The 12,212-nt window shown below is 41.0% G+C and overlaps 1 protein-coding gene across 2 annotated transcripts; it reads left to right on the top strand.

Annotated features, from left to right (window-relative positions):
- The first annotated feature begins 2,836 nt into the window (after positions 1 to 2,836).
- On the top strand, positions 2,837 to 11,096 carry LOC123069647 (probable peptide/nitrate transporter At3g43790). Of its 2 annotated transcripts, none has more exons than XM_044492556.1 (17): positions 2,837 to 3,217; positions 4,700 to 4,740; positions 5,480 to 5,540; positions 5,686 to 5,788; positions 5,906 to 6,008; positions 6,465 to 6,518; positions 6,627 to 6,689; positions 7,649 to 7,698; positions 7,778 to 7,853; positions 8,087 to 8,275; positions 8,441 to 8,528; positions 9,005 to 9,090; positions 9,168 to 9,275; positions 9,603 to 9,647; positions 9,769 to 9,857; positions 10,035 to 10,078; positions 10,754 to 11,096. In XM_044492556.1, the coding sequence occupies exons 1-17, from the start codon at positions 3,055 to 3,057 to the stop codon at positions 10,849 to 10,851; spliced, it is 1,461 nt and encodes a 486-aa protein (XP_044348491.1). In that variant the 5' UTR covers positions 2,837 to 3,054; the 3' UTR covers positions 10,852 to 11,096. The 2 variants fall into 2 exon arrangements, with proteins under 2 accessions (XP_044348491.1, XP_044348492.1); XM_044492557.1 differs by having other exon boundaries at positions 9,729 to 9,857.
- Positions 11,097 to 12,212: the final 1,116 nt, after the last annotated feature.

Below are 12,212 nucleotides of genomic sequence, written 5' to 3'. Positions count from 1 at the left end.
CTCCGCCGCTAATGGCCGCGCTATCGCGCAACTGACCACCCACGCCAGCGCTGAGTCACCCCGCCACATTAGGAGGGGGAAAGCAGTGGGCCGACGCCGCCGGCGCCACCTGGGCCGAGCCCAACGACACATGTTGCTGACGGCGGGGGGGGGGGGGGGCGAGAGTTGGTTGGAGAAGGCGCTGGGGAAGGAAGGCGGGGGAGGGGGGTGCCTGCAGGGGGCGGACATAGTCGCGAGAGGGAGAGTCAGGGGCGGGGGGTACCCTGTCTAGTGAAGCCCATGGGCAGCATGCTTAACTAATTCAAAAGCTGATCAATCCAGCCAGAGAGTTGTGCTTCAAACTTATTCTTGATTCTATGTCTGAGAAGAAGCGGCTCTTCCTTGATTAGTCTTCCCCATGAGTGAACTGAGGGTGTCTTGGCTTTCAAGATTTTGCCATTTCTTTGCATCCATAGGTTCCAATAACCCATTATAGAAACTCCCATGGCAATAGGAGGAGGAAGAGTTTGAGTCAGTAGCATGATCTCATTGAAGACCAAAATTCTCCTGTTTCTGTGTCCAATAATTGACTCCCAGCAATTCAAGGCAAAAGTACACTCCCAGAAGAGGTGCAAAGTTGTTTCTTCAGTATTGTCATGGCAAAGCTCACAGTTGTATGATGGGAGGTGAAAAGATTTCTTGCGAAGAAGATTTCTTGAATTGACTCTGTCATGTAGTAACAGTCAGATGAAGATTTTATATCTTAGCATGGCAACATTTTTCCAAATTTTTTCAAAAATGGGAGCAGCGGGTTCTCCTCTGGTTAAGCTGTCATACATTTTGATGGATGAGTATGCACTGCCCCAGTGGTAAATCCATCTGTCTTAACTATCCGTGAGTTGAACACTTTGATTATGAGCTGAAGGTCTCGTAATTGGTTTTTTTGAAACGGAGGCAAAAGATTTGCCTCATCCATTAATTAAGCAGAAGAGAATTGCCCAGCTAATCAACAGAAAACCAGGCGAAAAACGTCACAAACTGCTGAGCGGCACACCAAGATATCCCACGCACACCTTTACAAAGAGTGCCTTGTCAAGCTAGCACACAAGCGTCATCGTCATCACTTCTCCCCCAAACAGGCGTCATCGCCATCCTTAATCCTCGAGCAAGCGACTCCGACTTCTCCGTGGACGAACGTCGAACCAACACTCACCGCAGAGGCTGAGTAGGAAAACATGGAGATCCATGCGAGAACTCAACCACGCGCATCGAGGGCTACGCAGCTCCGGCTCTGAAGCAAAGATCCAAAGGAGAACTATGCAAGACTGGCGTCGTGGAAGACCACCGAACGGACCACGTGCTGCATGTCATCGTTGCCATAGGGGCCCCGCCGCCCCAGCTCCGACTTCACCACAACAACCAAACCGAGGTAATCCCAGGAACACGCCGAAGAAGAGCCGACTACCACTGCAATGTCTTCGACTTCACTTGCCCAATCGTGGTTGCCACAGAAGCCTCGACGCCACACCAACGCATACCACCAACCTCCCAACACACCAACTGGTCCCTCTGACCGGATTGAACTCCAAAATCGATGCCCTCGAGAGGGAAACGACGCCAGCACGCCGCCAATGACCGACCCTCCAGGTCTGGGGTTTCCCCCGGAGTTGTCCCTCGCAGAGGAAGAGAGAGCATCCTGTCGACGCCTTCAAGAAGGTTACGACGTCCACAGACGCCACCGTCACATGCTCCAGCCATGGCCAGAGACGGGTTTTCACCCAGCCCTCGTAATCCTGCGGTCGACAGCCAATCCGGCAGCCCACCTTCCGTCGCTGCATCTCCATCAGCAGCCAAACTCCATCAGCAGGCACGAGAACCATCAGCGGCTGACCGGACCCATGACTGCCGGACGCAGCGAGCCACCATTCCATGCCGGGAAGGAACAGATAAGCGCTGCCCGAGGCTAGAAACCACCACGGTTCCGAGCCACAGCCAAACATAATTGTTGGTGTGCCTGTATTGAGAGTGGGGCGTGGAAGCTTTTCGGTGAATAAGCTGTTTTGTTCCGTTAAAAAAAAGAATTAACAGTTTGGAAAAATTCCTGCAATGTCAAGTTCTCCTTAGTAGTGGATGAGAAAATTCTGGGCAAATATCTTTAAATGAAGCACCAACCGAAGAACAATTGTTCTACGACATTTTTTATTAATATAACCGATATTTACAAATTATACAAAATCAGAAAGCAAGAGAGTTTATCCTATTCCAGCATTTTCCAACATGTGGACATATTCTATTATCAAAACTTCTTAATGCATCATTCTAGATTAAGGATTAATCCACTTTTGGAAGGTGCTTAGATGCTTACTCCTATGAGCCACAAGACTCAGATTTCTTTTAGTCTGAACTTCCAGCATCTAATACTGTGTGCTTCATTTCTGGATGCGATAATATCTTTAAATGTCCCATGCTCCCAGTAGCTCCAGACCACCCCCCGATACGAATTTCGGGTCAAGCCTGAAAGACCAACCAATTGATCACAAGATTCGGATGCCTGGTGGCTGCTATCATCGCATTTCCTTCCTTCCGTGTATAACGCGCATCACGTTCTGTCGTCCCATTTTCTACGGCAATAATGCAGGGCGTCACCGTCGAACGAATTCATCAGAAAAAAAAAGAAAGAAAAAACAGCCCGTCCCTCTCTCGCGTTGTATGTTTACGGGCGTGCAGCACGTTGTGGCCTGCATCTCGTACCCGCCCCACAATCTGTGAAGGCTGACCCGGCAGTGGTCCTCGTGGGCTGGTGGCCTTGCGGACCCTAGCTAGCTAGTTTAACCCACTCCTGCTGCTGCTGCTGGTGGTACTACTAGTAACTTGGTTTTTTGTAGTAATATAAATATTTGGTGTGCTGTATCCTTGCTGCTCCATAAAGAGGAGGCCACCGTGCGCTGTACGTTCGTGCACCATAAACAGGAGCCGCGCTTCAGCGGCAGCAACCAAAGCGAGCAGAGGCAAAAGGCCATTCTGTCCTGTGCGGCATTGCACCGCCCCGGCCGCTTCCTCTGCCCGCCGAGGAAGATGGGCAAAGATGCCGGCGGCGACGGGCTGGAGGTGCCGCTGCTGAAGCGGACGTACTACCACGGCAACTGCCCCGGGTGCAGGCTGGAGAAGAGGAACGAGACGCGGAGGGGCGTGCCCTACACAGAGTTCGCCTGCATGTGGCTCGTCACCGTCTGCTCTAGTGCGTGCCCCCGTTCTCTACTCGCTGCATCCCCTCCCTTAATCATCTCTCCTCTCCTCTCCAGTGGATTTACTGTTTAATCAACTGCTGCTGTTGTTTTCTCTCGTGGAGTCGTATGCAGCAGGAACCTACAGATCTTACTCTCCGTCTGTGTCCGCCCTTTTAAACCTTTTTTTTACTAGATTAGATCATCCTCCCTTTTAGACTTTGATTTGATTGGCGCAAACCTTTTTTTTGCTACCTATCCCTCGTCGTCTTTTTTCCACCGACCGTGTCACTGTCCTCAACAATCTGCTAATGTCATGTCGGTTAATCCTGGCGTTCCTCGTGGTTGATTGGCCCTGCGCAGGAAGTCGAGACTGATAATTTTGCCTCAAGGCTCAAGCATGCAGCCTTGCTTTTCTACACTTGTACTTGCACTTTGTTATTGTCCAAAGCGATGGGACAGCCAATCTTGCCTTTGTTAGAGTAGGTTTAGCTGCATCGATGTTCCTTGAGTACTGTTTCTCGGATGTCTGTATCTTCCCGTCAGCCCTCTTGTAGCAGTACAAGTTTGGGTGCGGCATGCATCGTCGTAATCTCGACCAAAACTCTGCCCGGAACGGGTTCATGTGCAATTAATTACCACTTACGTCACATGCCACTTGCTATTTTAAGTAGTACTACTAGGAGAGTTTTTCCACCTCTAAACATCTTCCCTTGGTCATGATTAATTCCCTTTCGGGTCGCTTAAAATACTCCCTTCCGTCCTCACAACCTCTTGCTACGTGTCCTTGGCCATCACTCGCACAGTACCAACCTCTGCCCCCCGAAACACAGCGGATGCAAATCAGAGAAGTTGAGGAAACCTGTGGATCTTCGCAGATCCTCCAGAAAAAGGAAAAGAAAAGGAGGATCACCCTCGGCTTTGCCCAGTTTGGTTGATACTTTTTACTACACATCAACCGGTGGGAAAGTAGCCATTGCACGTAAACATGGAGATCAATTCCTCAAAAAAAATTCCTCAAAATACTACTCCTTCTTATTCAATGAAAATGGCAAATCTCTTTTGCCTTGTTTCAAAAAAAAAAATTCCTAAAAAAAAACGTAGACACGGGATCTATGATCAATTTGCCGGCCAAAGACTGCACGCACAATACATGGACATGCACACCAACAACGGGCTGCCAACTACGTAGTCGTCTGTACGATGCATCTCACCAAAGATTCCATCATGTCAAACTTGGTTACCTCTTTTCCTTCATGGACAGAGATCGCTCAGACAGGTTAGCCTATGTCCATCGAAATGCAATATTCGTGCTAAGTCTGGTAGCTTCTCCATTTGTTTAATTGAGAGAAGGGTGCTAATATTACTAAACACTAACCGCATTTGAAACTTTATTAGACTATAATAGTTTCCGATACTTTTTGCTTCTACCTTATGAGCTGTCTACTCATTACTAATTATGAATTGATATAATTTATTCCTTCTTCCTATTGCAGCCTTGCCGATTCAATCATTGTTTCCCTTCTTGTATTTTATGGTGAGCAACGCTACGAAGAGTATATATCTATGATGCAAGCTCTGTATAAGACCATGAAAATGTAGTTGAAACATTGCAGTCAGATGCGTCTTTGAGAAAGAAAGAGAGTCAACTTTACCCCATTTTTGGCTCTCACCATTCCAAATTATTCACTTGTCAACATTATTTCTTTTATCTAGAGGGTGTTTAAATAAATTTAGGCAAATGAGATGTCACTTGTTTATAAGGCGCACTTTAAAACAATGTTACTAATGACCAAAGTCGAAAAGGAGGGAGAAAAATGAATATTGTTGCCTTTTTATTTCTAAATAATAAGTCATGTGTAGCTCTTACACAAGGAACTAACGTCTTGCCAAGTACTCCATCCGTTCGGAATTACTCGTCTAAGAAATGAATGTATCTAAATATATTTTAGTTGTAGATACATCCATTTTTGTGACAAATTTTTCCGAACGGAGGGAGTAGTAGGCCAGAATGGATGATTCTTGTAATGTTGTGGCTTGTGACAATTTTGTGTAGAAAATATGAGTGACACTCATGAGACTTACAGTTTATACCATCTAATGATAACTATGAGAATTAAATTGTATATTGTTTGTTTGGAAAACTACTAGGCTATTTTAAGTTTGGAAACATGATTTTTAACTAAATATTGTTTGGTAAGTAGTTTGTCATTGCTGAGTGACAAATATTGTCCTAAGTTTTAATAAAATTATCTTCATCGGATCTTTGTTTACAGATAAGGGATCTGCACATTGCTAAGCAAGTAGAAGATATTGGATTTTATGCTGGTTTTGTTGGTGAGTTTTCCTAAAGATAGTGTTTTATGTCAAACTTCTGAAGCACTTAAGCATAGTTGTGCAAGGACATTTTGATGTGAGGAGATATACCTCAACTTTAAGTACTGTGATAAACTTATGGTACCTTAATTTGCTATCAATGAAGGCGCTTCATATATGCTTGGTAGAGCACTCACCTCTACAGTATGGGGAATTGTGGCCGATAAGCATGGGAGGAAACCTGTTCTTGTAATTACCCTTATTGCAGTGTAAGGATAATATTGTTTACGAAGCACAGTCTTTTCTACTCGCCAGTAGGAGATTTTCTTTGGCTATAATTTTGCACATGCACCCAAAATTGAAGCATGTTTCCTCATATGTTTCAGAATTACCTTGAATACACTATTTGGACTCAGCTCTAGTTATTGGATGGCATTAACCACAAGAGGTTTGCTTGGGTTGTTGTCTGGTATGCTGGGGCCAATTAAGGTACCAAAACAATCATGAGTATACTCATCTTTTTGGTACTACAATCTTCCATCATGTTCTTGTACTTTGTTTACTAACTGATCATGTACTCACATTCATATTCTTAAATTTGTTCAATAATAGCTCTTATGTTATCCATTGGACTTAATTGTGTAATATTTTTGTGAGAGCGTGACATTTCAGAAATATGGTTGATGTGTAATGCACATGGCTCTTTAGATTATTAGCCTATTTCGAATGAATATTGTTATGTTTTAGTGAACACGATCTTTACTTCCCAAGTTGTAGTAGATAAATTCCAGCCAACCAGCATGTATTCACATGGTTAACCCATACACTATCCTTTCTCAAAAGAGTATACATATTTCCCTAGCGTGATTGTGGTGTTTAATACACCATTAATATAAATGTTTCACTACATTAACATTTGATTGACTTCTTTTTGCGCATGTTCAGGCTTATGCTACAGAAGTATGCCGGAAAGAATACAGTCACCTCGCATTATCACTTGTAAGATTCTCAAGTTATTACAATATTTTCATGTTACTATTACCCAACCCCCAACTTTATTGGGTGAAAAATAATGCTCGCCGTTTCTATTGATGGGCAATCCTTCAGATTTCTTCCTCACGTGCCATAGGCCTCATTGTTGGTCCAGCCATTGGTGGTTATCTTGCACAGGTAATAGTTTGTTTAATATTCACACACAAAAACCAATCTCCAAATCTTCTTTTATTATTGTGCACTCGAACTTCCCATTTCTCAAATTATATGTGCTACCAGTAAACTTTTTTGGTTGTCCTTGTTTCCCTGATCCATATATAACTCATTTACTTGCTTTGTGGGCAAGTAGGTTCTACGTCCAATTAGATACACGTTAATGTTTACCCACCATGGCAAAAATATGCCAAGTTCCCCATCTATACAAATTTTGTTAATGGACATGAATGAATACTCACTGTATTTGATATGTTGTGTGTAAGCACACACTATCATAGTTACCTCTCGTCCCATATGGATTGTGATTAGGGCCAAGTGAATAGTTTTTGTTTAGTTTAAAAGTGGATTTCTAACCCAATTCTAAATAAACTGGTGCACATATAATAATAGTGTCCAAGGCTGGGGGACATGACCCCTGTTGGCCTGAACATGGTTCCGCCACTATATAACATACCATAAGATGGAAATATTACAATACCTAATAAATTATGTAAATAACATAATTAATGTAACATAATATCATGACATAATTAGTGTATCGTAGTATTAATATCATGCATTATATTAGATATGTGCTACCGACATTAAATTATGTTATCATGGTATCATTATATGTGTATGTACATAATACTTCAAAGCGTTGAACCAAATGTATTTTGGAATGACTTTTACATACAAAATTAGTTCTAAAAATTCATGGCTTTGCAGCATATGAATTGAAGTTGATCTCGAGCCATAATTCCACTTCTCATGAAATTAGAATTGGTAGTCAAATTCAATCTGCCAAATACAAAGCATGCAAACCAACCAAGCCCATATATTCCTTTTTAAAATAATTTAATGTTCGCATAAAGTTATTGTAAAATAAAATGTTAGGGGCCTTGCAAGCTAATTTTATTTGTGTGTTGTTGTTATATCAGCCAGCAGATAAATATCCAGGTATGTTCTCTCAGGAATCTATATTCGGGAGGTAAGAATTTGATATGTGCACCCTTTTTTTGTCGGTTTATTACGTGATGCTAATTCTTGTTAAACTCGCATTGTTATAGGTTTCCATATTTTCTCCCATGCCTGTGTATATCAATCCTCGCCGTTGCTGCTTTAATTTCTTGCATATGGCTTCCGGTGAGTCTTTCTGTGTTGTAATGCACTTAGCTATTGTCATGAGTGGTGTTAAGGCAAACAACCAAGGATATGAGTAACTAAAAAAACTTAGTTGCTTAAGGCATTTAATGTAGTTGTACGCACCCTAGAATATTTTCAGCAAAGACCTTACAGATGTTGCACATATAACCTCATCTTTACATTTCTTTGTGGGAGATCTCGGTTTAAAATTTAACATGTCTAAAATGCTATAGGAAACTTTGCATAAACACAATGAAGCCACAGATTCAAATAATTCAATTGAAGCCATGGAGGAATCTCTTTCTGACTCTAATGCTGAAGAAAGCAGTGGTGGATATTGGAGTTTGTTCACAAACTGGCCATTGATGTCCGCTATCACCGTATATTGCCTTTTCTCTCTTCAGGATGTGGCTTATGCAGAGGTAACATGAGTCATTTGATTGTTGATTATCCTCCACTCATGTTTATCATACCTTTTCTTTCCTGAGATAGCATCTTGTGTTTCACTTATTTTTTCTGTATCTTTTGTTGCATTACCATTACCATTATCATTATGGATTTGATTTGGTCAAAACATAAAATTGCAGGTATTCTCTCTTTGGGCTGTTAGTGACAGGAAATATGGTGGATTAAACTTTACTTCTACAGATGTGGGCAGTGTCCTAGCACTCTCAGGTATCTAATTGTAAGAGCAATAGGAAAGATTCCTTCAAATTTGGAGTAGCGAATCTATAAGTCATGACCGATATATAATTTGATTAAGATTTGAAGTTTTAAACATCATAGACAATTTTGGAGATAGGAACCTAGGGAGGATCTAGCAACTCTAGCCACATGTATATATGATTTTTTCTATCATAGATGTGTATTGATAGGCATATATGTTTCGATACAAAATCTATAAGATTAAATCTATGTATAAATATATTTTACTTGTTGAGGGTACTAATACTAATGAGGCAACTTTATCTAATTTCATTTGAATCCTATGATCGATACTTAATATCAAGAGTGAAGCCGTGCTAGAACCATATTCAAATATGAAGCATGTGTTCATGATAACTCACAAGTAACTTGACAAATCATGTTTCTTGCATCGTTATATGTTTTTTGCATGGAGAGTTTGTTGTTCTTATTGTCGTTTTTATCAGGTCTCTTCCTCCTAATATACCAGATTTTGATTTATCCATCGGTTGCAAAAGCTATAGAACCTATCACATTAGTCCGTGCAACTGCGGTAAGAATACCTACTACTTGATCAGCAAAGTCAGTTATATTGTAATGGTTCAACTCATCAAAAATTCTCGTATGCAGATCTTGACATTACCACTTCTTGCAAGCTATCCATTCATGACTACATTATCAGGGTTCAATCTTCAGTTGGTAGTAAATTGTGCATCTTCTCTGAAGAATTCCTTCCAAGTGAGTGCAAAGATCTTGTTTTTATTGTGTAGGACAAGTATTCAAACTTGGACATGCTAGTAGTTCATATTATGAAAAATATTCCAATTTTGGTTTATCTATCGGAGTGATTGCTAATCAATACACGTAAACAGTGTTCTCAGGAACTAATTGGCGCAAGCTAGCAACAAAATCATAAAACTACTAATTACTCATATGTTCACAAATATTTTGATTGCTTATATGTTTATCTTACCCACCAATACTATCATGCTTATATGTTATATACTAGAACTCAAGGTAGCAATCATTAATTAGTGTTACTCATACTCTCTTGAAATGTTGCAGGTAACTACCATCACGGTGTGCAATATTTTGATGAATGATGCTGTGGTAAGTTTGCATGATTTCTAATACTCTGTAATTATATCAAAAGTTGCATTCCATATGTTCCATGAAAATTGATGATATTAGTTTCTATATTTCCGACCGTTCGATATACATGAAAAAACAGAGTCAAGACCTAAGAGCATCGGCCAATGGACTTTCTGTAACACTAATGTCCATCTTCAAAGCTGTCGCTCCGGCTGTTGCCGGTGTTATGTAAGTAGCTATGGTCCACCACTTTACGCACTATATAGCAGCCACAATAAAATTTCTTCCTTTAAACATTATAAACTCGTATACACCATGAAATAAAACTCTATTATTAACCCTTGTTTTTTGTCAATTTTTTGGGGAAAACAATTACCTTATCATGTTTTACAATTTCCACTGTAGATTTTCATGGGCTCAAAGGCGCCAAACTGCTTCATTTCTTCCAGGTATTACATTGCTTATACATTTCCAAGTAAAATTACGTGAATTAACTACACATCCAATTTATCTACCATTTTGCTAGCAATTTTTTAAAAATCTATGTCATGACATGAAACAATTTTATTGAAAATTTTGGGTTTAAGGATGGCTTATGGCTCTTGCCGTGCGGTAGAAAACATAGAAATTCATGCTTTGTGGATTCTTTACGTGTGTGTGTGTGTGTGTGTGTGTGTGTGTGTGTGTGTGTGTGTGTGTGTGTGTGTGTGTGTGTGTGTGTGTGTGTGTGAATAAAGAATAGCTGGAAATTGGTTGACTTGAATGTGTTATACAAAGCGAGACGTGTAATGGTACTTATGAAGGCCATCTCTTAAATTCTATGTATCACAATTACATGCATGATTGATTTTTCTATTTAAAGCTTAGATTTTTAGTGCAAGACGTCTTCGCATCGCAGTTCTTACGGAAACACATATGCATACCAAAATAACACAACATAGTAAACAAGATCTTATGCACTGGTTTAGTATCACACCTTAAATTTTAGTGAAGGTATATCCTATTTGAGTAGATTATCTTGAACATGCATGGGTTATGCTATGATTTCAGCATCACGCAAAATTCATATTCCCTAGCTTCGGTTCACTCTAATTTTTTCCTGGTATCTGTTGTCAATCCTGCAGGCGACCACCTTGTATTTTTCATGCTTAACGCGGCCACCGTCGTCGGTCTTATGTGCACCTTCGGACCACACTTTGCTAGGGGCAGCATGAAGCATTGATGTAGAAATATTGTTGCGACCTGGAAAAGAACAAGGAACTATTGTTCTGTCTTGTGACATTCTTCCCCTTGAGCATAGTTTTGTGCTTCACGCCACATGTTATTATTATTATTTGTAGTACAACAGCATATAGTGTTGTTAGAAACATATATATGCCCAAGAGGCAATCTTAGATGTAAACAATATTCCTTTGTATTTATGGTTTATTCTCTCTTCTTGAATAAACTCATGTGTATTTATCAGCATGTGTGTGACTTGTTCGCGGGACTCCGTGTTACTAGCATATTTATTGGTTGATGGCCAGGTGTCAAACCAATTATACGAATGTATGTTAGATGTTAGGCACATTGTTGGGACAGAAGGATTTTCTCGTATGGGTCTCAAATGTTGGGCCAGAAAAAAATTCCGACCCATTAGCATGAATCTAATTGTAACCATGTCCGACCCATTAGCATGAATCTAATTGTAACCATGTGGTCTATTTGATTTGAATAGGAGGTTTGGCCTCTCTCCCCTACTAAATGACACCTTGAATTGTTGTGGTTGTCACCTTGCAACACACAATTTAGGGAAAGTTCATTTTCTAGAAATAATGCGGAAGTGTCGAGGCAGCAATGATGGCTCCCGACATATCTCTTCTTCACTTTGCTCGGCTCTCTTGCCCCCTCTTCCTAGAGAGTCTTCATCTAGTCAATCTACCCTAATCCCTTACCCTAACAAAAACATCTCAATGACCCTTTCTTCGACTAAGAGGTTCACGGTGTCGTCCTTCAAATGAATCTGTCGGTCAACCTAGTCCAAATGGATTTCTTCCAAGCTTATATCTAGATTTTGGCACTCAATTAAGCGCCTCATATTGTCCTTCTTCGATTGACGGTGTCCTAGCCCATGGGTCACTCATGACATCGGTTCCCAGCCTGGTAGTCCGGGCTAAGGACCCCTAGGTAGATTCCATCCTGGGTCAATTTGGTCGGCCCATGATGCTCTATGAAAGAGATTCTGGAAGCCTTGACATTCAAGAAAAGGACTTTGTATCCGTGGAGAAGTCCTCTCCATTGACGTAGCCGACTAGGACTCTTACAATCCTAGGTCTCAGGTATCTTATATAAGTCGGGGCCAGACTAGTCAATAAAACACAATCTTACACAGCATACAATCTCTTGGTAGTTATGTGTACTATCTACTTACTCCAACACGATAAAACACAGGCATGCCATAGGGTACTATCTCCTCGGAGAGCGCGAACCTTGGTAAAATCATGTGTTCAGGTTACCTACATTTAAGACATCTAGCATAGGATCCCCTACCTCGAGGTCTACCGGATTTAGCTCTGACATTGATGATGTTGATTATTGCATTTT

This window comes from Triticum aestivum, chromosome 3B (genome assembly GCF_018294505.1).
Source record: "Triticum aestivum cultivar Chinese Spring chromosome 3B, IWGSC CS RefSeq v2.1, whole genome shotgun sequence".
In the NCBI taxonomy this organism is placed as follows: Eukaryota; Viridiplantae; Streptophyta; class Magnoliopsida; order Poales; family Poaceae; genus Triticum; species Triticum aestivum.
This window is presented reverse-complemented; position numbering and strand designations above follow the sequence as displayed.